Source organism: Pyxicephalus adspersus, chromosome 1 (genome assembly GCF_032062135.1).
Source record: "Pyxicephalus adspersus chromosome 1, UCB_Pads_2.0, whole genome shotgun sequence".
NCBI lineage: Eukaryota > Metazoa > Chordata > Amphibia > Anura > Pyxicephalidae > Pyxicephalus > Pyxicephalus adspersus.
The window spans coordinates 163,303,298-163,329,019 of record NC_092858.1 but is presented as its reverse complement, the minus strand read 5'-3'; the positions used below and the strand labels follow the sequence as shown (position 1 = coordinate 163,329,019).

General features: G+C 37.7%; 1 protein-coding gene across 6 annotated transcripts in view; it reads left to right on the top strand.

The window, feature by feature from the left end:
* The first annotated feature begins 717 nt into the window (after positions 1–717).
* The window catches only part of GRIK1 (glutamate ionotropic receptor kainate type subunit 1), a 228,898-nt gene continuing 203,893 nt past the window's right edge, over positions 718–25,722 (top strand). For 2 of the 6 annotated variants that reach the window (XM_072398119.1, XM_072398125.1), the window contains exon 1: positions 718–1,349. In XM_072398119.1, coding sequence (XP_072254220.1) covers positions 1,226–1,349 — 124 coding nt within the window. In that variant the 5' untranslated portion in view covers positions 718–1,225. The remainder of the gene's footprint in view (positions 1,350–25,722) is intronic. The other 4 variants (XM_072398109.1, XM_072398097.1, XM_072398115.1 and 1 more) reach the window with 2 other exon arrangements.

The following is a 25,722-nucleotide window of genomic DNA, read 5'->3' as shown; positions in this document are numbered from 1 at the left end:
AATCCTGGACCAGATCCATTTCAGGTTTGCTGGATCAAAAAATAATACCACTTACCTTCTAACTTCAGGAGCAGATAGGACAGTGGGTAGAACCATCTTCTTCCTTCTTCTTCTGGATTCTGCTTATATCCAGATCTTGCACAGCGCAGGAGACATATCGGGTGATGTTTCTTCCTATAAATGTAAAACAATAAGTGCTGATATCACTACTCATGTAAGAGATGCACATTTTTTACGTTCCAGGAAAGCCCTTCCTAAGGGGCAGCCCAAAGCTTCCTGGGATACGTGACAGCCTCACTTTTATATAATATTAAAAATGTCATGATAGGTCCACTTTAAACGACAAGTATGCTGTGCACTAATGAGTTTAGTTCTGCTTTCAAAAAATCACTTTAAAGTATAAATACTGAAACTACGACAGTTATCCTTAAAAGAAAAGTCTTTCACAGATCTGTTTTACATATTATATAGCATTTGGAAAAAAAAATCCAAATACCCCATATTGTGAATACCCATAATCCAGAAGTAGAGCCCTGTACATGTCATATGTGTAGACCTGTGCACCTTTCCTCTGCACTGTCCATTCTTTATCAATGGAGCAGGTGAGAGTTTCCTCTTCTAGGAGGTGTGAAGCCATCATCAGTGTGATGAGTGCTGGGGGTGGTCCCTGAAATGCTCATTTAATAAGAAGAGTCTGTGCTGTAGAAGAATGGCAAGTGAAGACAGCAGCAGCAGCAGAAGCAGCAGCAGGGAGAGATGTGACTTTCCAGCACACTGCCTGCCTGCTAGTGCAGACTTAATCAGCCAGCCTCCATACTCATAGCCAAACATGGAGATTAGAATTGCTTTTATCATCAGATTCCCAGCAAAGATTCAATCATCAGCAATGCTTTAAAGTACTTGCAGTGGGAGTGATGGGAGGTTAATCTGCTGGAGATCACTGCATGCTGCTCCTGTCTCCCTCCTTCACTTTTCCTGGAGTGGTCTCTGGTTGGGGTGTCAGGACTGGAGAGCCATTTGTGGACCTTGCTTGCCTTGAGGACTTCAGCTGGAGAAGAGGCTCTGTAGCTTCTGGTTGCTTTTTGGAAGGATGCAATGATGGGCTAAGGGGAAGAACAAGCAAGCAGGAAGAAAGAACAACTGGATAAAGCATAGGATGAGGTGGAAGGCTGGCTGGCATCCTCTGCTCAGGGTGTTCAGCTCATGATCTCTTGGAAATTGCAGCATGGACCTTGTTGACCAGTCCTTGCTGAGGATGCATCTCTTTGGCAGCTCTGGACTTTTCCTCCCCCTGCTCTACATTCTCACTGGCTTGCTTCCTCAGACGTCCCAGCAAGTTCTAAGGATCGGTGAGTAGAAGCATGCCAGCTGCAAGCCAAGCGCAAAGTGCCATGATGGTGCAGGCAGTAACACAAAGAAACACATTATCAGCTATATAACATAGTCATGCATTTGGCTGGTTATTGTATATTTGCTATTTCTTAACAAAAAGGGAAAATTATGACAGCTGACTTTTTTGTTGGTGCAAGTTCCAGGGCTTTTTATTCTTTAATGAGCCATTGACTTGGGACAAGCATAGTTGTTCCAAAATAACAAATGATGGAGGATAAGGATTGCACAGCCCATGCATCTTTGAAAACAATTCAACAGTGTTATCTCCCGTTGTCCTCACTAGTTTCCTATAAATATTTAATTGTTACCCACATTTTTGTACTCAGTGGTTAGTAATACTTCATTGGTACTCACATTTTTGTCCTCCCTGGTTTCCTATAAATACTTCATTGCCAACCTGTAGCTTCTAGAAGTAGAAACACCAACACCGGCTGGCATGGAGGTATAAGTGTTGGTTGTATATGCTTTTAAAACACCATATGTTTTTTAAAAAAATTTGTTCTGGAAAGTCAGAGCCAACTGACGTTTTACATAGAGGGGTGAGTGCACCCATATAGTTTCCCGGTTGGGATGGGTGGCTACATTGGTTGGGTCTACTGGAAACTGTTCTTAAACTTTTTTATGGAAACACGTGGTAGACCCTTAACTCCTTGTGGACACATATTATTTCATATACAACATCCAACACTTCATGCACTGATAAGCGTTTATGAACTATGCTGTGAGAATGAAACAATCCTTTCTTAAGCTGTATGGATACATAAAACTGTATTGGCATTGTCTATTTGGAATATCTGTATGTAGTACAGTAGATTGATTCCAGTAGGATGGACTTCTTCTCAGTATGGATCCGTCCATCAGCTCTGGTACCCAGATTCACACTCGGCTCCTCCACGACAGAGAGCATGCTGATGTTGTGTTTATTGGGAAGATGCTGATGGGAAAAGAAGCAGCATCAATCCAGCAGAGAGATGGAACTGCCTGAACTTCCTTAAACTGCACACATCACACAATCAATGATCTCCATCCCAGAAGCTTCATCTCCACTCATGGGTCTGATTGTGTTCAGAGAAAACCTTGTTTCCAAGACTTACTAACTGCTGATTTCTGTTCTAAGGAACACTTACCTTCATGCACTCCATGCCTAATATTTTATATTCACCTGAGCTGATACAGAAAATAGAAACTATGATGTGCGGAAAGGATTTAATATCTTATAAAGGATAGGAGCTTGTCTGCACATTCTCAAAGCAATTTAAATAGCCACAGATTTGTAAATCGTTTGACAATTTAGAAGGTTGGAGAAAACACTGATTGTGATTTGTTAGCACTTATTCAGTTGAATTCGATAAACAAATAAAAGTTAAAGAAATCTATGAATGCTTTGCCTGTTTCAAAATACAGCCAGTTTCCAGGCCATGTGCACCTGGTAGGAAACACTCTGACTACAGCAGCCGAGCTAATGATAGCGTAAAGGGCGACTTAAATGTTTAAATTGGTTTTATTTGGGATCTTATTGTGAAAAAAGATTAACAACGTGTATAAAACATCCCAAAAATATTAATGTAATCATCCACATTAAATGTGTGGTTTACGATTCTTCTCTTTATTTGGATTGCGCAAGTTTGAGAGAACCATTGATTTTGATTGAAATGTCAGTGGAAACTGTTTTCTCTTACGGAGAATGACCTATGGGGCGCTTGTACTCTCTCTACTACATAAGGGTTGGAGATCACGTGACAAATATTGGCTTTATCAATACTATCAATACTAACAAAGCAAATATTTAGGATAATAGTCAGTAGTCAATAGCTGATTCTGTGTTCTGTTTCATGGGCTGGAAAGGTTGGGAAAGTGAACGGGTATGACCATACAAATTCTGATGTGTTTATGTGAGTTATATGGTATGTTTATATTTGTTGAATAACTTGTGCAGTTCATTGTAGATTACCTCGTGCCCTGTGTTTTATGCAAATAAGGACTTTCTGAAAGTCGCTCTTTGTACAAGTACTTTGGCTTCCAATATGAAAATGTTTGGGCTCCATCAGCTTGTTTTGGCAAACGGTGATCTGTTTTGCGATTGGTTGTGATGTTCTTTTGCTACTGGAAAGTAGAGCAACTTTAGGAAATTCTGGATAAATGCAGCTGCTAGAAGAATGTAGTTTATGTCGAAAAAAAGTCTGACAATGCTATGCATAATATACATTAAATCCCAATTTATTAATAGTACATTGGTGGCAAACCTTACAATGAAAGGTTTGATAATCTGAGCTTCTTTAGTTTGTGAAAGGCAACTGGTAAAGTGGTGACTTAGGTATTATTTAAAAACGTATTCAAGGTCAATACAAATTTATTGACTGTTGAACTTTCTACTGCAGGGGCTGTGTGAATGACCAGGGGATATCAGTTGAGTTTAGAATACTAATCATTCTTCCTTCAGTATGATAGAGGTTGTTTCTTTTTTATGTGCTTGTATGTCCTACTAATTGAGGCATGGATGACCATTATTCGAAAACATTTACTGAAAATGTAAACTGTTGATGAATTTATAGTATGTAAATCTGCTAACTATTGTGGGGCAGGAAAGAAAATTTTCTGGTGGAGGGTAAAATTGGCTAAATTTCTTTAGTTTTGTTTTTGCTTTTAAATATATTACTTGATGCACATGGGTATTTTTTAATCAATAGCTATATAAATGCTTTGTTTTTTAGTATTCTTTATTGATTATCTACAACATTCCCTAATGTAATAACAAATGGTTTTGTATAATCTAGCTGTTTCTCTCTGTAAATACCCCATATCTGTTTTGGGGCCCCTAGTAGTCATACAGTCAGCTATCACCAAACATTATTTATTTTGATAAAACCAACAAAAACATAAAATTGTGAAGTCAGAACTGGAAAAATGGGATTTTCTAGTAGTAGTTAGTCATTGGAATAGTACTTGTAATGTTGAAGATTTTTCTCAGTTTTAGGCTGTCTTTGTTAGTTCTACAGAAGTTTTTCTTTTTGATATTTTGTATTTGTATAAATAAAGATATAGCTTATGTAAGATACCCAGTGCAAAAAATAGAGATGTTTTTCTTAGGGGCTTTGTACAAATATACATTGCTCATGTTCTGATATGAGGAGTTAAGACTTGATTGGGTCAAATAAACATCTGTACAAGGTGGATAACAGACTGTAGTAGATGAGCTTGAACAAAAGGAACAAAATTTATGTGACAATAACAAATGTGTATTTGTGAGCAAAATACTTGCATCAGATAAATGGCACCTGAAGAACAGTGTAGAATACGTTGCAACTGTTGCAGCTTTTTGGTTTTGAGTTAAATACTTATGTTCCATGGCTTGGCTATCCATCCAATCCATAACTACCAATACTATGTAATCTTTACTATGATTTAGAGTTGAAGAATTGTATGTGGTTGTTATGGGTTAGCATTCTTTGCTCTTTGTTATTTTTCTTAAAAGATCCTACCAAAGTCCTACCAAAAGTAATATGTCACTGGTATAGATAGAGCTTGGTTAGCTCCAGTCAACCCATGGCTACCCAGACAAAAATTCCCTGCTGATATTCCCAATTAAATTTGAAAAATTTACATGTTCCTGCCTAGCTTTGTGTGTTAGCTTTCTGTTATATTCTCTCCCTGTGTATTTCTCTCTCTCTTTTTTATAAATTGGTTGGAACCATTTCTGTTGGCCATGGCACAGACCAGAACTAGAAATCCAGGTTGATCCCAGACTTTCTGGAAGTCTGAATCTCACCAGCATTTTCCCAAAAGATATATGAAATCATTATTTGTTTTTTTTTTTTTTTTTTACCAGCATCTACGAACACTAAAATATCAATTTTCAGGGAATTGGCACTTTATTAGTAGTGGAAGATTACACATTCATAAAAGGCCACTGCAAGGTTATGAGCGTTATGTAGGGAGGAGTATCAGAACATTGGGGTGGCAGGTTAACTGCTCAATTATCTGTTACTTACTACTGATTATTAACTGATCTAATTTATATATCCACACTGCTTATTTTTTTTACAAGACTGACCGCTTGTAAAATCTATGTCCTTGCTTGTACAGGCATGTCAGACTGGAATCTATTATAATGTCCACAGACCGAGATGACATTGCGTGTGGACTTATTACTGTGTGACAAATGATATTAATTAAATGCATTGGTAATAAGAATGCTATGACCCATCCCTGAGGCTGAGTTGAAGGTCATTTTGGGTGTGTTGTGTCTTTATTGCTTGTGTAAAGTTCAGTGTTAGATAAAGTGAACCATTGAAAAGATGGAGAAAAGGAACATAATGAATGTTTTGTGCAATTGTATGGACGTCCCCAGCTTGGAAATGGAAGAGAGCTTCAAGACGGTTCAAGGTTTTGTATGTACTCTCTTTAGCAAAAAAGTAAAAATTACCTTTATTTGGGTAATATAAAATGTTGCATATTAATATTTTTTATTGCTTTATCAAACCAGCAATTTTGGCTCTGTTACACATGTTTCGTTTTTTTGCTTACCTCCTGTTGTGTACAGAACTCAGTAGCTCATGATGATATAAAAATATACAAGTAGATGAGTGGATCCTACTCTTCTGTGGGTGACACATCTCCACTAGAGGTTTTAATCTGAGTCTGAATTGCAGTTGTGATCTCTTTTTAGATAATTCTTAGTAATTGTCCAGGACTTTGTCCGTATTGAACAATTACTATTGTGTGTTATTTTCCCCACCTCCTAGAGTGGAAGCTCTTCGGTGCAGGGTCCCTTCCTGCGTCACTGTCTGTACCTGTCTGTCATTTGCAATCCCTGTTTAAAGTACAGCGCTGCCTAATATGTTGGTGCTATATATATCAATTGTGTATTATTATTATAATAAAAATATTAATAATATTATTGCATTCTGTATTGATATATTATTAATTGAAAAATGTATATATAGGGAGGCCTGTAGCAGAGGAATTTGGGGTTTTTTCTGTTGGGGGGTGGGGGCGGTAGATCCAAATTACCTGGTCAAGTTTTATGGTGGCTTGTTTTTGCCATCTCTTGGCTGAATTGGCTGGCTAAACAGCTTTATTTTGTTTGCAAGATTTTGGATAATACAAGAATCACCAGAAACATAACGTGCACGTTTTTATAATGTGATCTTATGATTTGGTGGGACACAGCTCACCATGAGAATGAATATATATAAAATTTCATAAATTATGCCAACAATTTGATTTAAAACCCTTTTAGCTTTTTGTTCTGTAATGTATATGCAACCAGACTGGCATGTGCTCCTTGACCCCAGATGCCCACATTGACTCGATATGGTTGACTTTGTGGGTACCTCCTCCAAGCTCCTAATCTCTACAACAAAGTGAAAGCCCAGTGGCCTTTCATTTTAAATTTGATTAATTATCAATTATGTCAAAACAGAAAATGCAAAAGTTTTTACAATTAGCATTAAGAAAGCAGCAACAGCCAGAGTTGAAAGGTATTCTGGAGAGAAAGATGCTCAGAGAAGGTTCATACTCACAGCAGGATCAGGCAGGGTATCCCAACAAGCGCTGGTTTTTAAAGAATCAGCTTTTGCAGGTTTGACAGCAAGCAGAAGCAATTGGTACTGAACTGCTTACTGGAGTCCCTATTCATTCTCTATTGGTCTGCCACGGGTAGAGGACACATGTAATTTCTTCCCCGAGGCAGCTGTTCACTGGCAGGAGGAAGTGGTAACCGCCTTGCAACCTCACTGCCAGTCGGTTCTTTCTGCAGATGTCACATACCCAAATAAATTCTCCAATGAGCAAGTCTCCCTGATGACCACAGAGCAATTGGTGAAGGCTGAAGGCTATCAGACCAATGCAGAGAAACCATTGCTTCCACACAAGGGAAGCAATGATCTTCCCCTTTTCTGCAACTGCTGGCAGGTCATAACCTTTTCTTTGCATGCTGCAGTTGCAAATGGGAAGAATTTGCACACTTTAAATTTTGATCCATATGGGATTTATTTAGCATAGGACTAAGAACTGAAAAGTCCATCTAACATAATTTATGTAGGGTTATTAGATGTAGCATGACCCTTGTATATGTTATTGGTATTATGTTGACTTTGATGGATTGATTTGAAGTTCTGATGAATGGCCATCATTCTGGGTGGCTTTTTAATGGAGTGGCGATGGTGGGAAATCAACAGATGACTTTGTTACCATATGTATATAGTGCAGGTATACCTGTGCCCACCTGTATTGTAAGGTTCAGATTGGATCTGGATATTTACATTAGACCCATGTCGGTCTCTTGAACACACCCCATGGTTATGAGTAAGCCATCTCCTGTGAACTACCACTTTTCCCTCTATGGAAATGTGTATTTTTCCAGATCTATGAGTGATCCTCAGCCTGCTGGGTTGTAAAGTAGCTGTTTATATCTACTACTTTATTTTCCATTTATGTGCACTCTAAGCAAGGCGTAATTATATATCACAGCAGTGGAACAGATTGAAATGAGATGAGAAAGTAGCAAATTGGAGAGCGTAGGAAAGCAACAACTGGGAGAGAGATCAGGGGAAAGATAGAATGTAAAATACGGAAATGAGGATAAAGGAACGTGCAATGATACACAGCACACACAAAAGATATGTACATGTGTTTCCATAATGCCTCAAACCACAATGTATTGTGTGTTGTCAAATAAAAGGAAATTCCACGTTACTTGTTTGTATCAACTGAAACAAATGTGTGCAAACTGAGAGGCTGCAGCATATACAGGATATGATAAAGGATGTAAGATAAGGAGAGGTGTACCGGATCGCCTGCTTTATAAAATCCTTTGTGCACTGCGCCTATTATAAGGACAGGTTCTCATTCCTGCATTGGTCCCAAAGTCAGTTTAAAAACATTATGTTTAAGGAAAAAGACTGCAGTTAAAATGAATAATAAAAATGTTAAAATGTAATATATTGCAGCTTGCTAGTCCTTAGATGTGGCATCTGCATACATTTCTAATGCAGCCATGAGAATCTGTGCTTAGGGTTTTTAACAGTTTTTAATAATGCAGTGCAATAGTACAAACACTAGTATATTATTTTTATGATATATGATATTCTTTTGCATTGTACATTTTTATATTTTGTTTATTTGTATTTTACACATTCCTGACCCATGTATGTAATTCACTCTTGACCCCTAACACATATTAGAGCCCTACAGTTTGCATTTTAAACTCCTGAATCCTTTATTCTGTATGTTACACATTCTTCACCCCTACACTGGGCATTATAATACTCTTGACTCTTACCCTTTTACGAGTTATACACTCCTGATCTATTTACGTTGCATGTTACATGCTCTCGACCCCTGCATTCTGCATGTTATACACTATTGAGCACTACGGTTACACTTTTCACACTCTTGACCCCTACATTTGGCATTATAAACTTTACTGACCCCTACACTGCTCTGGTTTACACTCCTGACCCATACACTCCACATGTAATACACTCCTGACACCTATACTCTGCAAGTTATAAACTCCTGACCCCTACACTCGGCATTATAAACACTTCTGACCCATACACCCAGCATTATAAACTTTCCTGACCCCTACACTCCTCATGTTATACACTCCTGACCCCTACACCCAGCATTATAAACCCTTCTGACCCATTGGCTCCCAATTGTTTATTATTGACTTCATGCACCTGCATTTTATGTTTTTACTCACCATCACTGCATTTTTGCATTACTTTCCCCTGACTTCTTCACTCGGTGTATCATATACCCCTGACCATCACATTTTGCATTGGACATTCTTCATGTAGAGCAGAGTAGACATAGAATAGGCAAAGGGCTCTCTAGTCTAGATTTTTCGGGCTTGCTGTGTGTAGCAGAATGCAGCACTGTTCTTAAGAAGGGGAAAGTGGACATAGCCATGTTTGATTTGTTCTGGGTTGAACTAAATGTTTCTTGTTCACAGAACCTGGGTCAATTTGAACACAGACCATGTTTGTCCGTGTGGGACTTTTGTTAATGTACATATTGGCCAGTAGTCTCTTTGGCCGGTGGCTTTTGGGAAAGGAACTGCCTTGTATATGGAATGAGGACATTTAGAAACATTTATAAAGACTTCCATTAACCCATAATTTGCATATTTAGATTTTTTTGCCCGCTATAGAACACCTTAAAACACCCATAACTGCATTTAAAGGTGCCGTGGCCATTTATTAGCATTTAAAAAGATTAGCAGGGTAGACTTTTTAATATGTATGTGATATGTGTATGGGATTGGAAATTGTGAGTAACTCATACAGATTTTTTTGGACTTTGCTGGATATCTAACCAAAGATGCATCAAGCAGGTTTCTTTTTCTTTTTAATAAATACTTTGCAGTACAATGCATATTTTTATAAAGAAACATTTTCAGATGCCCCGATTTTACCTTAACATTGTTTGAATGTATTCCATCCTGAGATTCAGCAAACTCCCACCTTGGGTGCATGTTGGTGCAGCTGCCATGTCTGATCATGTGACTCTACAATGGCCATGATTGATAGAAACTGATTTGCTTATTCCAGTGTTCAGGAACACTCTTGGAATATCACCTACAGGGCAGTTTTAATTTATAAGCATCCATAAATATTGCTATGATAAGCACCCCGGGACCCAAAACTAGAATTTTGATCATTCTTCACATTTCTGCACATTTGGGCTAATGACCCAGAAAGCAGCAAAGCCAGAGGGATGGTATAGCAGCCAGGCCAATAGCATTCTGATAGGAAGGTCAGATAAAAGATTTTATTTACCGAAACCTAAGCAATATGTGAAGGTTGCTATTTATGACCTTCTAATGAAAAGGTGTTTGTCTGGTTTTAAGCCACACATTTAAGAAACCTTTTAAAATAAATTCTGCATTGTATTTAAAAACCAGCATTTTCAGTAGAAGAGGTCAGCAATGAGCTGGGATATTTTATAAGTATAGATATCCTTTTATAATACAAGTTTGTATGCAAGCAGAAATAAACACTGGCCATTGTAAAAGCTGAGTGATGGGAACCCTTGTTGTGTATATTCTGTCCTAGAACACAATTATCTGGTGTTCTCCTAAATACAAAGGTGCAGCTTGAATTTGCTGATAAATCCATGATGTAATAAAACATGTGGCCACTAGGGGGCTCTGCCTTTAAAGCTTCTGAATTCCATCTCTAGGTAATTTCTATTCTTCTCCAGCATTAAAGAAAACCTGTCATAGGAGAAATATGGCCAATGGCACCGCTGATCTCTTTCTGAAAATGCTAGTCCTCTAATATGTTAATATTATTTAAAATACTACCTACTAGCTATGACACCTTTAGAACTCATTGCAGTGTATGGCTGTCAGTGCCTTTATTTAATTTCTACTTCCAAAAATCATTTGCAGACTGTATGCTGGAGTATCCACTGCTATTCACATGCGGCACTATGCCAGAGGAAAATGGAAAAATGGAACAAATAAGGAATCCAATAAAGCTAGGCTGCTCCTGAATATATATATATATATATATATATATATGTGTAGAGATGTGAATATATATATATATATATATATTCACATCTCTACCTGGGAGGACAGGAATGCTAGGTGGCACTCCCAGACCCTCTATATCTCCACATAAAAGCTATATATTGTACGCACTGTAGATAAATGTCAGGCATTCATGATTGCTGTGGGTAAAATCTTTAAGATCTATAGCGATGAATCCCAACATGTCTGGCAATCCATTGTGGACGATTGGTAAATGACCCATGAGGGATGACTGCTATAATTTTCTATGGGGGAGGACATAGCAGGGTACCTTGCACTCCACCCTCCTCTCTTCGTAGAACTGAACACAGCTTTTATTCATTCTAGTGTCTCCGAAACAATCATGGAAGATCATTTTCAATGACATAAAAATGGTCCGCTAGGTAGGTAACATGAGCAAAGTACAGTGGTACCTTGGTATAAATCCTTAATCCATTCCAGGACTTATTCCAAACAAATTTTTCCTATAAGGAATAAAAGGAAAATGGGTAATCTGTTCCCATGAAAAAAAATCCTATTGTTATTGGCATAATATACATTGATGGGGCTGTATGAAATAATTTAAACACTGCCTAATACTAAAATACATCAATAAAAAAGCAATTAGATGAAATAAATGAAAATGTAACCTCACTTTACCTTGCTAAGAAGAATTGAGTGCCTACTAGGATGGTGCTGAGAAGGGAGGAGGAGAATTAGAAACTACTTGCAAAACATAAATGGTGATCATCATTTCCAATCACAGTCAATGGAAACAGCTGAGGCTGCACATTGCCCTTGTGGCAATGCTGTCACCACCAACTACCTGGGTTAAAATGTAAAAAGGTTAAAACTTAAAGGTTAAAATCTGACTCATTTGTTTCAATAGGAATTTCCAGGGGTACTGTGCAGTTTTACCAATAATGTCATCATGACCTAGCCCTAAAGGGTTCTATAAGTGATATAAGGTAAATATATTGTAATATACTGTATGTCATATTGGCATTCTTTGTTTGAGTTTGGGTTTATAAGATCCTGTTTGGACCCCTAAAAAGTTAAATATGGCATCTGCTCTGATCTGCACTTGGGCAGGGCAATATACACAAAATACATAGGGGGTCCCCAGCACAGAAAAAAAATAAAATTAAATAATCCATTATTGGTAACATTTTATGGATTTTTTGTGTATTAGGGTGGGAGGTTCCCTGTTTCCATGTTTGTAAAATAAATATCAAGCCATTATTGAAAATCATTTTTATGGCATTAGAACTGTTAAGGGTAATGCTTTTTGGAAAGGTCATAATTCTGGCATCAATCATAATCATCAAATGAGACATCTAACACATATTTATAGGAAATGCTAATATTTTAGTACTATTACTGTAATTACAGTATATATATATATATATATGTATAAGTAAGTGTAAGTGTTTTTTTAATACAATCGAAGTCTCTATTAAAATAGATGACAAAAAGTAATATCTTACATACATTTCATATTTAGGTTTTTCAGGTGGATTTCATGTAGGCTTATAGAATATATGTTTCTATTTGATCTAGAGTAATATTTCAATCCAGTTTGAGATTTACTTCTGGACAGCAAATTGGCCTGACCATTGAAGAATGTCAGCCTTACAGGTAGCCAAAAAGATCATTGGTATCAGTTAAACTGACCTGAGAGCCACAAAATGTTCAAGGAACCCCTGGCAGCCTCTGGAGGGACCCTGGTTGAGAAACAGGTCATGAAACTGATTGGACAGTGATGGAACAGCAGCAGGCAGATAAGGTCACTCTTCTGCCTCCTCCAGTCAGCACATGTGCTTTCAGAACACATGATTGGCTGGTAATACACTCTGCGTTGCAATGGACAGCAGGAGGCTGTTAGCAACTCAAATACAGAAGTGTACTTTAACTGTTTTTCATAAAAAAAAGTATTGAATAAAATCACTTCTTTATTCTGTGTTTATTGATATCTGCACAGAGTTTAAAATTATAAAATAGCTTCTCTACCAGTTTTTTATTTCCTTCTTTTTTGAAATGTTTCCTTTTAAATATAGGAGGAAGGAGACGATAAAGACTGCACAGCGGTGGTGATGTTACACTTGGAACACATGAGCAAGGTGAACTTTCCCGTGAAGTTTGATGCAAAACGCAAAACTTCGACAAGTTAAACTTTACAAAGCCTCTTCTGCCTTCTCCCCCGAGCTTGGCTCACGTGTATGGTGTGGGTCTTATTAATGCTTGTCAAAAGTGCTTAGTCTGAAGGGCATAATTAGAGTAGGAGTGTGGAGAGAGGAAAAAAAATACATGGCCTGACATTACCGTATGCTCCCCGTACACAGGAAGCACTGCTTAGCATTCTGGTCACATTAGCCAGTTATGTCCTGAGCATACCAAGTCCCCGCTTGTTCAATTCACTGAAATCCCTTCTGCAGGCACAAAAGCCTAATGCGTATGGAGCATTGTGTAGTATTACTGGGGGAGACAAAGGAGCTGTGCCTCTCGCAGATAGGAGCTAATCCAGCCGCACGCATGTGGCGAGCCAACTCCCACCGATTAATGGCTGGATTGTCTTGGATGTCATGAACACATATCTCATGGGTTGTTCTGAAAGACAGAGTTCAGCATTTGGTTGTTTTCTACAATAAAGTTCATATACTGTACATATTTCATTTTTTTTTTATTTTGATTGTAATCTATAAGACTTAGTTCACAGCAATTAACCATTTAGTTTTAAACGTCAATCCTCCCACCCTCCCCATTCTGCATTCATAGAAAGGTGCCAGTGGACACGTGTTTAGAGAGCTGCGAGGTTAAACGAGGTCAGCAAAAACCATCCTACAAAGGTTAAAGGCTGGCAAATGACAAAAAAAAAGGCAAGGAGGTTAACTGTCTCCATTAAAATTCATTGCTGGCAATGGTGGGCAGTTCAGAGCATTTTTCTTTTTGTGCTTTTTGCACGGATTGACACAGATTTCCAGCAACCCTTAGATCATTTCCATGACATAATTTTCATCCTTTACTGTCCCTGTGTATGTCTGCCAAGGGATGACTCTACTATCCAGTACCGATTCAGGCTATAGAGGAAGGCTAAATACACTTTGGCAGTTTTGCACTCAACCAACCAATCAATTTTTTCCCATTACAAATCTATCTTTTGGATGCCACAAAACACAAGTGTATCACACTCACCTCTTCCTCACTAAAGTGCAGACACCTCTCTCCTCTCTCTGACGCTGGGTGTGCCTCTGTTTCCAAGCTTTATCAATTCCATCCAATCCACTGGCCAATCAGAAAATAGCCTCTTGACCAGCCCTGGCTATTTAGCTAGCTCACACACTGCACTCTGTGTTCATGCAACATGTCTCCAAAAGTACCAAGCCCCTAGTTCTGTGCTAGTTCCTGTTTACCTGTTTCCTAATTCAGTGTTTCCTCTGTCCTGCTCCTGTGTTAACCCCTTGTTGTCCTGTCTCTTGGTTCCCAGCCTATTCCCTTGTGCTGTTCCAGTGTTCCTGCCTGTCTGTGGATATCTGGTTATCCCTGTGTCACCTGTGCCTCCTGTTGCTTCCAGTGTCTCCAGTGTTCCCTGCGTGGTACCCTAGGGTTTCTCCAGAGGTTGTGAGGGGTTCCTTGGCAAAGACCAATTTGTGCCACTCAGGTCACTTTTACTGACACTAATGACTTTTTTGGCTATCTGTAAGGGTGATATTTTTCATAATGGCCAGAAATGTAAGAGGAATTCTTCCTTAGGACCACCAGGCTACTTAACTGTAAGCTGTGGATAGAGTCATTAAAGAAGAGGTTCTACGGAGACCTGAAAGTTTTTTCAAGGGTCCCCCAATGGTAAAAAGGTTGATAAACACTGCCCTAGATCTTTTGTTTGGTCTTTCTGGGGTTCTTAAAGTTGCTTAAGGTTTTATTCCATCCTAACATTAGGGACCTGATTTAATAAAGGAGGGAAGACACGTTCATCAGTAAATCTGGATGATCTATCAAACTTGGAATGGACTCAGAACATTTGCTAGTAAAAAGCAAATGACTCTGAAGAAATCTGTTTCGGGTTTGATGGATCATCCAGCTTCACTGATGAAAGTTTATCTTCTCCAGCCTTGGAGAGCTTTACTAAATCAGGCCCTAGGTGTCAAGGATTTGCTTTATTAGCAACATTCCTTTTCTGTTTAGTTTATTCTTTTATATTACTACATCTCTATCAACTAAATTTGATTTTTTTTTTTTTTTGCTAGACCATGTCCATGTTACCCATTTTTCTCATTTGGAGTCCTTTTTTCTATGTGTTTCCCTGTTTGATGTTCTAGCTTTCCCCTACCAAGACCAATAAAATGCCATCAAAGTTCCTGTGTTGACCGGCTTTTGTTTGCATTGTGTTTTACAACCACAAAATTACCACTTCTAGATAATCCCAACTGGCTTTTGCCTCTCCTATCAAAAATCTTCCAATTTATTTAGTTTCATCCTAAAACAACTTAAATATTGTAATGTAGTGGCTTTTAATGGCACCACTATGATTTGTGTTTGGGAAATTTAAAAGATAATTTCACTTCCCATGATTTGAGAGCTGCCATTACAGGCCCCGGTTAGTGCTAACATTGTTGTGCCCTCATGACATAGTTTGTCTTTAGCATGGACTGATAAACAATATAGTATATAAACTAGAAAAATTATGCAAAATATACAAATAATGTCTTCAATATCCTACGCACTTATACATTTACTGAGGATTTAGATCACAAACTGATAGAGTAAGGTAACCATTGTTTAGCCAAACCCTTCTCGCCCTCTTCTTCACACACATGGCTGCCAACTCTGGAGAGATCTGATTCTTTTTCCAAATCCTAAACAGTGGCATTCTTCTTTATTACCTGCACAATACAGACTGCCAAAAGCTTGGCTCTAGTTAAAGCAATGTGCACAGGCCTTGGCTTAGGGTGAGGTTGTATTTGCAAAGTTGATTGTCATAATTGAATAATAGATAATAAAAGTACAGCTATCCTATAATTTTTCATGCTGTGTTCCTTTGTGTGCTCAGTCTTACCATGTGTATTGGTATATATTTTCCAGTGCTGGCAAAATGCATACTCATACACTAAATAAATCAATTGGCTTAAATAGCAGAATCCACAAATGTTTCGTTGATTTACAATGAACTGCAAAATCTCCTGAATGCTAAATTAATGACAATCATTTTTATAAAAACATACAAGGTGCTGGAAACATATCAACACATGTTTCCATAAAACACAATACCCCATTCTGCTGAAACTGATCGCCACTATCATTTGCAAAATGACACTTTAATAATTCCTGAAAACTGAATGAATTTTTGAATACATAAAAGTGTCTCTTTTAAATTCGCTTTCTTTTCACTAGCTGCTTGCCTTTAGCAATTGACATTTAAAGCAGTTTTTATGAGCCTTGTGTGGCTTTGCTGTAGATTACAAGAAATTGGGTTACCAGCAATTAATCTGTCACAGAAGGTCTCCTTGTAATGCCAGTAATCTCTGAATTCCTCATTGATTTGAGCTATGGAAATGATGTTCACCAAGGATCAGTGTCATAGAGAGAAGGATTCTCCAGTATTGGGAGATTCAATGGTTTACATGGAAATTACAATTATAGTCACTTATCAGTTCAGCAAAAGGATTGCTTAGGAGAATGTGGTCTCAAAAGTAGAAATACCGGGCATATGGCTTCGTCTTTACTGTCAATAGGTCTTAAAGGTTAATTCTCTACGATGCTTGATTTACACCAGGGCTGCCCACACTTTTTTGGCTTGCAAGCTTCTTTAAAAATTACCAAGTCAAAATGATCTACCTACAATAAAAATTTGAACTTAACTCCTGGGCTCCGGGTTTTACTCGCTTTTCCTTTGCGATCTACTGGCACCTGTTGGGCACCCCTGATTTACACTATATGACCAAAAATAAGTAGACATCACTCCATAATAATAAATGCTGGTGTTTCCTGTAACAGGAACTACGGGTCCTTAAAAGACGTTTTATACAATGATGTGCTTTGTATCTTGTGGCATCAGTTTGGAAAATGATTTTTAGTATCTATGTGGTTTGATATGAAGGAACTGGAGTCCTAACCTCCCGGGAGACCTTAACCTCATATGAAATGAACATAATAAAAAGCCAGATTTTGCTGTTCTACATGGATTTACAATTACCCAACATGGCAAAGTACAAGCCTCTTTCAGTTATCTTTGATATGTTTTCTACAATTGTACCTGTGTCCTGTTCCATATCCCCATTTTCGAGTAATTTTACATATTTGTGCAGCCTCGCTGTAGCAGAAGACATTTGTTATTCAAAGAAGTCGCCATTGTGATAAGTAACTACCAAGTATTAAGCCTTCTACTGGCATCTGATGTCATGATTGTCACTGGAAACAACCGCTGTACACACAGTGCCATTCTGTTCAGTAGAGGGGAGAAGATGAGAAGGATGCACTCAGCTGTGCTCTCCTCCACAGGAATGCACAATGGCCATTCCCAATTGGTCAATCATCATTCCATAGAGAATTGTTGGACAACCTTGGGAAACCACTGTAACCATGTCAATGTTTACCCGAAACGAACATGGCTGTTCATCTTGGGCAACTATTATCTGATGTGTGTGCATAGTTAAGTCTATCTATACTTAAACCTTAGTTTTGAAGCAATATTGGAGCAACACAGCAAAAAATAAAAATTTTAGAATCCCAATAGCTTTCCATTGTCTGTCTGCCTCTACTCCTCTGCAGACTCAATGCTCCATCCAGGGCTCCTAGTATGTTCCAGCATCTTTCAATTCACTGTCTGTGAGCCTATGGGGTCAAGAACACATCCCCTGGCGGGTTTTATCCTCACCCAGGGTTCTCAATAAATGAACTAAAGAGAATTGCCCTGGCTTCATCCTCATAGCTCCACTAGTACAGAATTTTCAACAGAAAGAGCAAAATATACAATAAATATTTCAATTACTCTAATTTACCAATTGGAGTCCCTATTTCTTTCTACAGGCCTATCGGTGAAATACCACAGCTGAAGAAATTGTGATACATAAAATAATTTAACAATTTAGATAATACAAATCAGGAAATAAAACTTTTGCTAGGTCTCATGTCTAATTGTAGAATAATAACAGGTACTCAGACCCACATCTAATAGAGCGAGTGGCTTGTTTTTATCCTGGTGTAACCTGGTGTAGATTTGATGTATGGATATCAGTTCTCTGAGTGCAAACCCTCTGTATTTTATAAGAAAGGATCTGTTCCTTGGTAACCACATTCAGTTCATAGACAGACTGCTTTCCCACACTGAGGTTCTTGTGTCAGCGAGGAGAACCGGCCAGTGAATACAAAGTGTGAGAGAATTTCAGAACAAAAACATGAAGGGTAATAGTCATTCCTCTGCCCTCTATGTATATATACATTTCTGCCATTCCATCTTCTATAATAAAAAGGAATATGTTATATTTTAGGGTCAACTTTTTTAAATGCATGTATAAAGTAGGCCTAAATTTGCACGCCAAAAAGGTAACCTTGCAACAAATATATCAGTATTTTTCTTTTTTTTGGGTCTGCAGTATTGCCATCATAGATGCCACATGCAATATCCAGGGGGGTTTGCTTTCCCTGCCAACTCTGTAGACCTTTTATTGGAACCAGTTTGCACTGCTTAGGCAAAAAGTAAAAAGAAAATGCACCGCTCTGCTAAAATTTGCAGCTGCTTGCAAACGTCTGCAAAAGCATTTGCAGAAGCCTAGTGATTACAACCCGTTACCGTTTCTGGGCACCTACTGTCAACTGCTAGGCACCCAAGAGAAGCAAACACTGCAGGTATTTACTACTGGTCTGATCATGTCCTCAGGGTGCTCCTAATTTTGTTTGCAATTGCATTTTTTTTTTTTTTAGAAAAAAGTAATCAAAGGCATTTGGAAAAAAAATTCAGCTTTTGATGTCTCAACCTGTCTGCTGTCCCCTGCAGACTCACTGCTCTATCCGGGGCTCTTCCAGGTTCAAATTCCTTCCTGTGAACGTGTGGGGCCTCATTTATGAAGCTCTCCAAGACTAGAAAGATAGACTATCATGATAAACTATTAAACCTGGAATAGATTTCTTAATAATCAATAATCATCAATATTGGGCCAGATTTGGACCAGATCCATTCCAGATGTGCTAGATCACCCAGGTTCTCTCACAATAGTCTATCTTCTCCAGCCTTGGAGAGCTAAATCAGGTCCATGCTGTCATGAACACACCCACAGTGGGTATAAACCATTTCAGCTTGGTCTCATAGTAAAGAACTGCAGAAAATGGCTTTGGTCTCATTATGTCTAAGCAGCATTAATTATATTGCACTGCTACCGTTAAATGGGAATATAAAGTACCTGGGATGTCATGTGACTGGCCAGGATACTGCTGGAAAATGTTTAAATGCATATGTATTTAAATATTTGAAATCTAATTATTTATTCCATGTGGTCTAGGGCGGTGGAAAGGACAGGCAGTGAGGATTGTTGGGCATAGATAAATATCATATAACAATTTCTTGGTGTGTGAAGGAATTATTTAATTTTTTATTTATTATAGGATTAGTTCGCTTAGAAGTGTTACGTAATTTGAATATGGAGTCAAATGGGTTGAAAAACTTGCTGGTTACTTGTAATTGACCCCCAGGACATGGAGTAGCATGTTCAGTGGGTTCATCTTAAACCCCTTCTTTATTTCTCTGAAATGAATTTTGTGTCGTCGCAGGTATAAGATTGGCTCCCAGCCGTACATTTTTCCCTGGCAGGAGAAGGAGATTTATGTGATATTGCTGCATGTAATTACAGCAATCCTGAAGGCAGCATCTCACCATGTTTAAAATTGGCAGATATTATTGCAGATGATTACAAATGTGTGTTTCCATCATTCCAGTGCCATTAAGACCGCTGCAAAAAAATTTTTAAAGCGCATTTGAAAAGGCTATAAAAATAAATGTTAAACTCAAAATGAAAAAAGATATTTCCATTTTCCACTTAAAGCAACCTTGTATTAAGTAAGTTAAGTGATACCAAACCTTAGTAGCACACAGCATGAGGTGTAATATTTACCTTGTCATCCTTTAATTCATTTTTATACCCCCCCCCCCTATACATTCTAAAAACTAGGTATTTGCATATCCAGGTATCCAGGCATCCATATTCATGCCCTGGATATAAATACTAGGTATTTATATTCAGGGCATGCAGAATGGTTCTGTGGGTGGTGCAGAGAATCCAATGGTGCTGTGCAGACTGCAGAACCCCCCTACAATGCACATTGCAAACTTTCATATGGGATAGGGTGGTATGGAGTCAAGATGGACATATGGTGCTGACCTAGCAAGATTGTCATGCTGTGATCACATTCAACTGGACTTATTCTGTAAAACTAAAGACATTTTGCTGCTTGTCTTAGTCAACAGAACTTAAAAAAGTTACTTAGATGAGCCATTAAAAGTAAAAGTCCATTTGAACCTAAATGTGACAAACTACTGTCATCAATGGCACTACAAACAGGTAAGTGTGCCTTGGTGACGGGCTGTTGAGCAGACATCACTTACTCCAAGAAGGCTGTGTGAATTCTAGCTATGCTTCTGCTTTGGTGACGAAGATATAACAGTCAGCAAATAATAGAAGCCAACTGGTACAAGTGGAAGATTTTTAATAGCTTTTTTCAGTAACCAAATTATGGTTTTTCAACTAAAATGGTTTGTAGTGGGCTACAGACTTTGTAGAATATTTTGTGTTTGTCAATTTTCCTCAACCAGGCCAAAAACAGACTCTGTAATTGTTAATCAGAGATAAATCCTTCACCTTATAACAGAACAGAATAATAACTGGAACACAAAAAAGGAAGTAAGAGTTTTCACAATCTAGCAATTCATAAACTCGATGAACAAACATAGCATGTGGAATGGGAAAATGCCCTGCCAGGGTCCAAGACCCTTTGAGGAGAGTTCCCTTGTTTCCATGCACTGTAGACAGCAGTAAATGGAAATCTCTCCAAATCCCTTCTTATATTGCTGACATGTCAACAAATGCCCTTTTAAATATTTTCCCTTTTTTTCATGTTTTGGGGACAACAGAAATGTTTTGGGCACTAGGACAGTTAGAGATGTTAAATCTCTTTGAAGACAAAAAAAAAACATCATCTCTATCATCTCTGAATCAAAGGTACAAAAGAAAAAATGACTAGATATACTTAGTGTGGGGGATAAATCAGAGATTAATGTGGGATGCTTTTCTGCAACCTGCTGTTCTGTTAATTTCATTTTACACATCAAGGCGGAATAGCAAATTACCTGGGAGTACAATAATCAGTCTGTACCCCTGTTTTATTATCTGCAACCACAGTCCTAGCAACACTAGGAGCAACAGGGCAGCCAGGACAGGTCAGCAATGGCAGCCTATGTGTTTGATATCCTGACCTGTTTCCTTATAGAATGATGGATATAAGGAGAAATCTAATTATTCATTAGCTTATTGAGTCATTAAAGTGTTAGTCAGTCACTATGGGTGCCTAATCCAGTTTATTAGCTGAAGAGTGATGGGAAAAAACACAAAGATAAATAAATTAGAATATTATTCCCAGAGTGCCAACTAATATTAGCAATAGTGCAAGGCATTGCAATGGCCATACAGTATGTGTAATGTTAAAATAGTGGCAAAATAAACAAATATATGTATTTAATGTGCCAATAATTGTATAAGGGGTACACTTATAAAGTAGTAAATCCGGGCTTTACTAAATATGGTGGATAATCAATCACTTCTATTGAAAAGACCTGGACCTGGAAGACTCCCCTTCAGAGAATGTCAGATATACTGCTTTACATCAGATTTACTTAGATGCCTTATACATTCAACATCAGACCGGCATATATAGTTTTATAACTTTAGCCAGGTGTTATAGTTTTATATAGTTCTATAACTATAAAGGTATAGTTTTATAACTTTAGCCAGGTTTAGCAGATATACTGCTTTACATCAGATTTACCTAGATGCCTTATACATTCAACATCACACTGGCATATATAGTTTTATAACTTTAGCCAGGTGTAATTTCTTTTAATGCTCAGCAATTGTCTGTTCTAAAGGAGAACCAGTTCCTCCAAATTAGAAAGAGTTGGCAGTTATGTCTTAACTATATCATGCTTCTCCTTACACAAAACTAATGTGAACAGCACTGGATTAATATGCCCAGATTTAGACTGGTGGCATAGTTACCTGCTTTGGATGCTCAGTTCTAATTCCTTTGTGCCCAAGAGCAGTAAAAAAGAGGAGATGCAATAATGAATGCTCTAGTAAGCAGTTGCAGTTCTTTTGCCATGCCACAAAGGACCATGGGTTATCTGCTGTCCTTCGGAAGAACATTTTCCAATACATGCTAGTGCTATTTTAGGTGATTTGGGTTTTCAAAATGCTTTCAAAGAGTCGAAAATCTGCTTTGAATCTGATTCTTTTTTATATCTACTCATGCTGTTCCATGAACACCTTGAGCTTTACTGTCAATGCCACTAAATACCAACTTTCTATATCAGTATTCCTGATAGAATATCAAAGTGGCTTTTTGTCTCCATCCTAATTCTGCACAATTCAGTTTAATTTGCTGCTCTGTGATACACAGTTCTTGGTACCTGGTTTGGATTTTCATGAACTTCAGTTGAACTTGTGGTTTAGAAATTCTAAATTTTGGAGTTTCACTTTTTTATAAAAAAATATTTAGCTACAACTGATGAAACCCTTTGCAAGTTTGCTCATCTCTGATTATTGGTAGAGGGGTATAGGCGGGGTAATAGGAATTTCCTGATTTAATATACTTGTCACTAGAGACAAATATTTACCATACACTAAATCATATTGTTATTGCTGATTGAGTAGAATAGTTTTCAGCTTACTGATTTTTGGCCATTTCTAGGTAATAGATAAATGAGCATGGCACCTTTATGAATAGCCATCGATGGTTGCAAGCTTTAATCAATTGTAGAGATTAACACGTCTTTAGGGACAATTTTCTAAAAGATGCAGAGAATTACCACTTTGCACATTTAGCATTTGCTAACCTTATGTAATAAGGTAAAGTGTTCATCTTAATAATCAGGCCATGCCCAAAAAATAAAATCTGGAAACAACAATTCTTAGACACAAAAATTTTTTCAGACTAAAGAAAATGTGTTGATGGAACATCCTTTCTTCAAATGATTTTCAATCAATGAGTCATTATTTTATATAGAGAAAGAGAAGTTTATGACTTGTGTTCATCCATCACTACCAGAATTAATAAATATAAAAGAATTACAACTTTTAGGTGAAAACAAAAAAAAGTTGCTGACAAAGAAAAAAGACCCTCCAGAGATTGCTCAAGGCTTCTTGAGCAAATTTTGCCTTTCAAGGCAATTCAAGTGACATCAAGGATCTATTTGGCTATCTGTAAGGGTGACATTCTTCGCACTGGCCAGCAATAAAAGCTTGATTTTTTCAACTGATGACCATGCTAATGTAGTATATGAGCTGTGGATAAAGTAATTATAGCAGGGATTTCCTAAAGATCCAAAAGTTTTGTCAAGGATTCACCTATGTTATAAAGGTCAAACACTGGTCTTTCACAGTATTTATATAGCACCAACATATTATGCAGCGCTGTACAAAGTCCATAGTGACGTCACTAGCTGTCCAACAATCTAATGGCCCTACTATAGTAATATGTCACAGTCTGAGGTCATTGTTAGGGGGGGAAGCCAATTAACATAACTGCATGTTTTGGTAATGTGGGAGGAAATTGGAGTACCAAGAGGAAACCCACACAAACTTGAAGATAACATGCAAATTTCATGCAGATAGTGCACTGGCTGAGATTCAAACCTGGGACCAAGCACTGCAAAGGCCAGAGTGCTACCCTCTGAACCACAGTGTCACCATTGTCATACTTCATACAGGGGTACTGATCTTTTCGCCACTTGATCCAAAATAAAAAGGCGTTTTAATATAGACATTGCATGAAAAAATATTGAATATACTTACCTTACCTATATATTTAGGTGATAGTGACATTATCATTCTGCTGATATCCTGGGGATTTCACGTTTTCTTGTGAAATTTTGAATACAGTTAAATAGAGATTAAAGGATTATGCCTAAAAAAGTACTTGGAGCTTCTGATTGTCAATTTAGATCAATTATAGTAGAGTGATCAATCACTGATTGGCATTGTAAATAAACAGAGTGTTCCTTTGAAAATCTGGAAAATGTGATTGCAAATTCTTTAGAGATAGCCCCATAAGTGTTTGTGTTTGAGTGTTTAAATCAGTGTGTGTATACATCTAGAGTTATTAATAACAACTGGTTGGTAAACATTTGTCATTCATTACATAGGAATAAAAAGTGCAATCGCTTACTCGTACCATCATTTTATTGTACAGCTAAAACTGAAAAGATCACAGCAAAGTCTGTGTGGAATCAGCAGAAATGCATATATCAATGCACATCAAGGATGCAAAAGATCTAATGGCTGTCAGTAGTCCTTATGCATATGTATAATCACTGGATTAAAGAATTACCTTCAAAGCCAAGCCTGCTGACTGCTGGGAGAGACATATTAGTACTACTCTATGCAGGAGTCTATGGATTCTCAGAATTAAACTTCCTTTGTCTTCATTGTATATATATAGGAAGATGGCAGTAACATATATATATATATACATACCTTGCTTGCATGCATGCATGAGTCTTTACTGTCATACATGATTTTACAAATTTATTCTGAAATTTGGTGTATTTTCTAATTCATACAGTGATTGTCTGCATATTCGGCACTAATTTTGTCGGCTATTACATTTCTTTATTGGATTTCAGATTTCCCAAGTAGCAAATTGTGCCTGTGAATGATTAAATCTGAAATGCAGGCAAACAAATGAATATACAGTTGTAATGACTGCACATTATGTCAACTCTATTACCTGTCAAAGGATTTGTAATTCTGTTAAACCCATCTTGCGTTTACAAAGGTTCTCATTTATTCAGGACATATCAGGAATATCTAGATCAGGAATATCTAGATGGAGTCTCATCCAGCTGGAGTCAACATGCAATGTTTAATTCGGGCCATTTTTTTCAATTCTAATTAGTGCAAGTAACATGATGTTTTTAATCCAATTTCAATGGAATGTGTCAAGTTGAATGTTGATTGTCCAAGACCCGAGGGTACATTGTTAAAGTTCCACTTTTAAAAAAAGTTGGATCAGACAGGGCATTGTTGCAGAAAGGAACAGGCAATGGGCCTGTTTTATCAAAGCTTTCAAAAACTGGAGATGATAGACTATCATAGATGAAGGGTTTAAACCTAGAATGGATCCAGACCAAGAATGAAAACATTTGCCAAATGATTTTAAAAAATCTGGCAGTTTGCTAGATTGCGAGGGTTCACCCATGAAGTCTATCTTCTCCAGTCTTGGAGACCTTTAAAAAATCAGGCTGAATGTCTTTTCATTCTTACCTGCCTGATCGCTCCATGGAAAAGTCAAAAACATGCACACCTCAGTGTTGGTTTCTGGAAGTCCCAGCTTCCCCTTCTCATGCTGGGAATTAATAAACTAGTTACAGCATCCCAGCCTGGCCCATCAAGATTGGGGAGCAAGACAATGATGGCAATGGGAAGAAGATAGGTGAATAGTAGGGTTTACTCCCGCTGGATTTTGCGAAGGCATCATTTACATAATCTCATGATGTAATGAGATCCACAACCAGAAATAATTGTTCTTCAAGTTAGCAGAATTTGTCA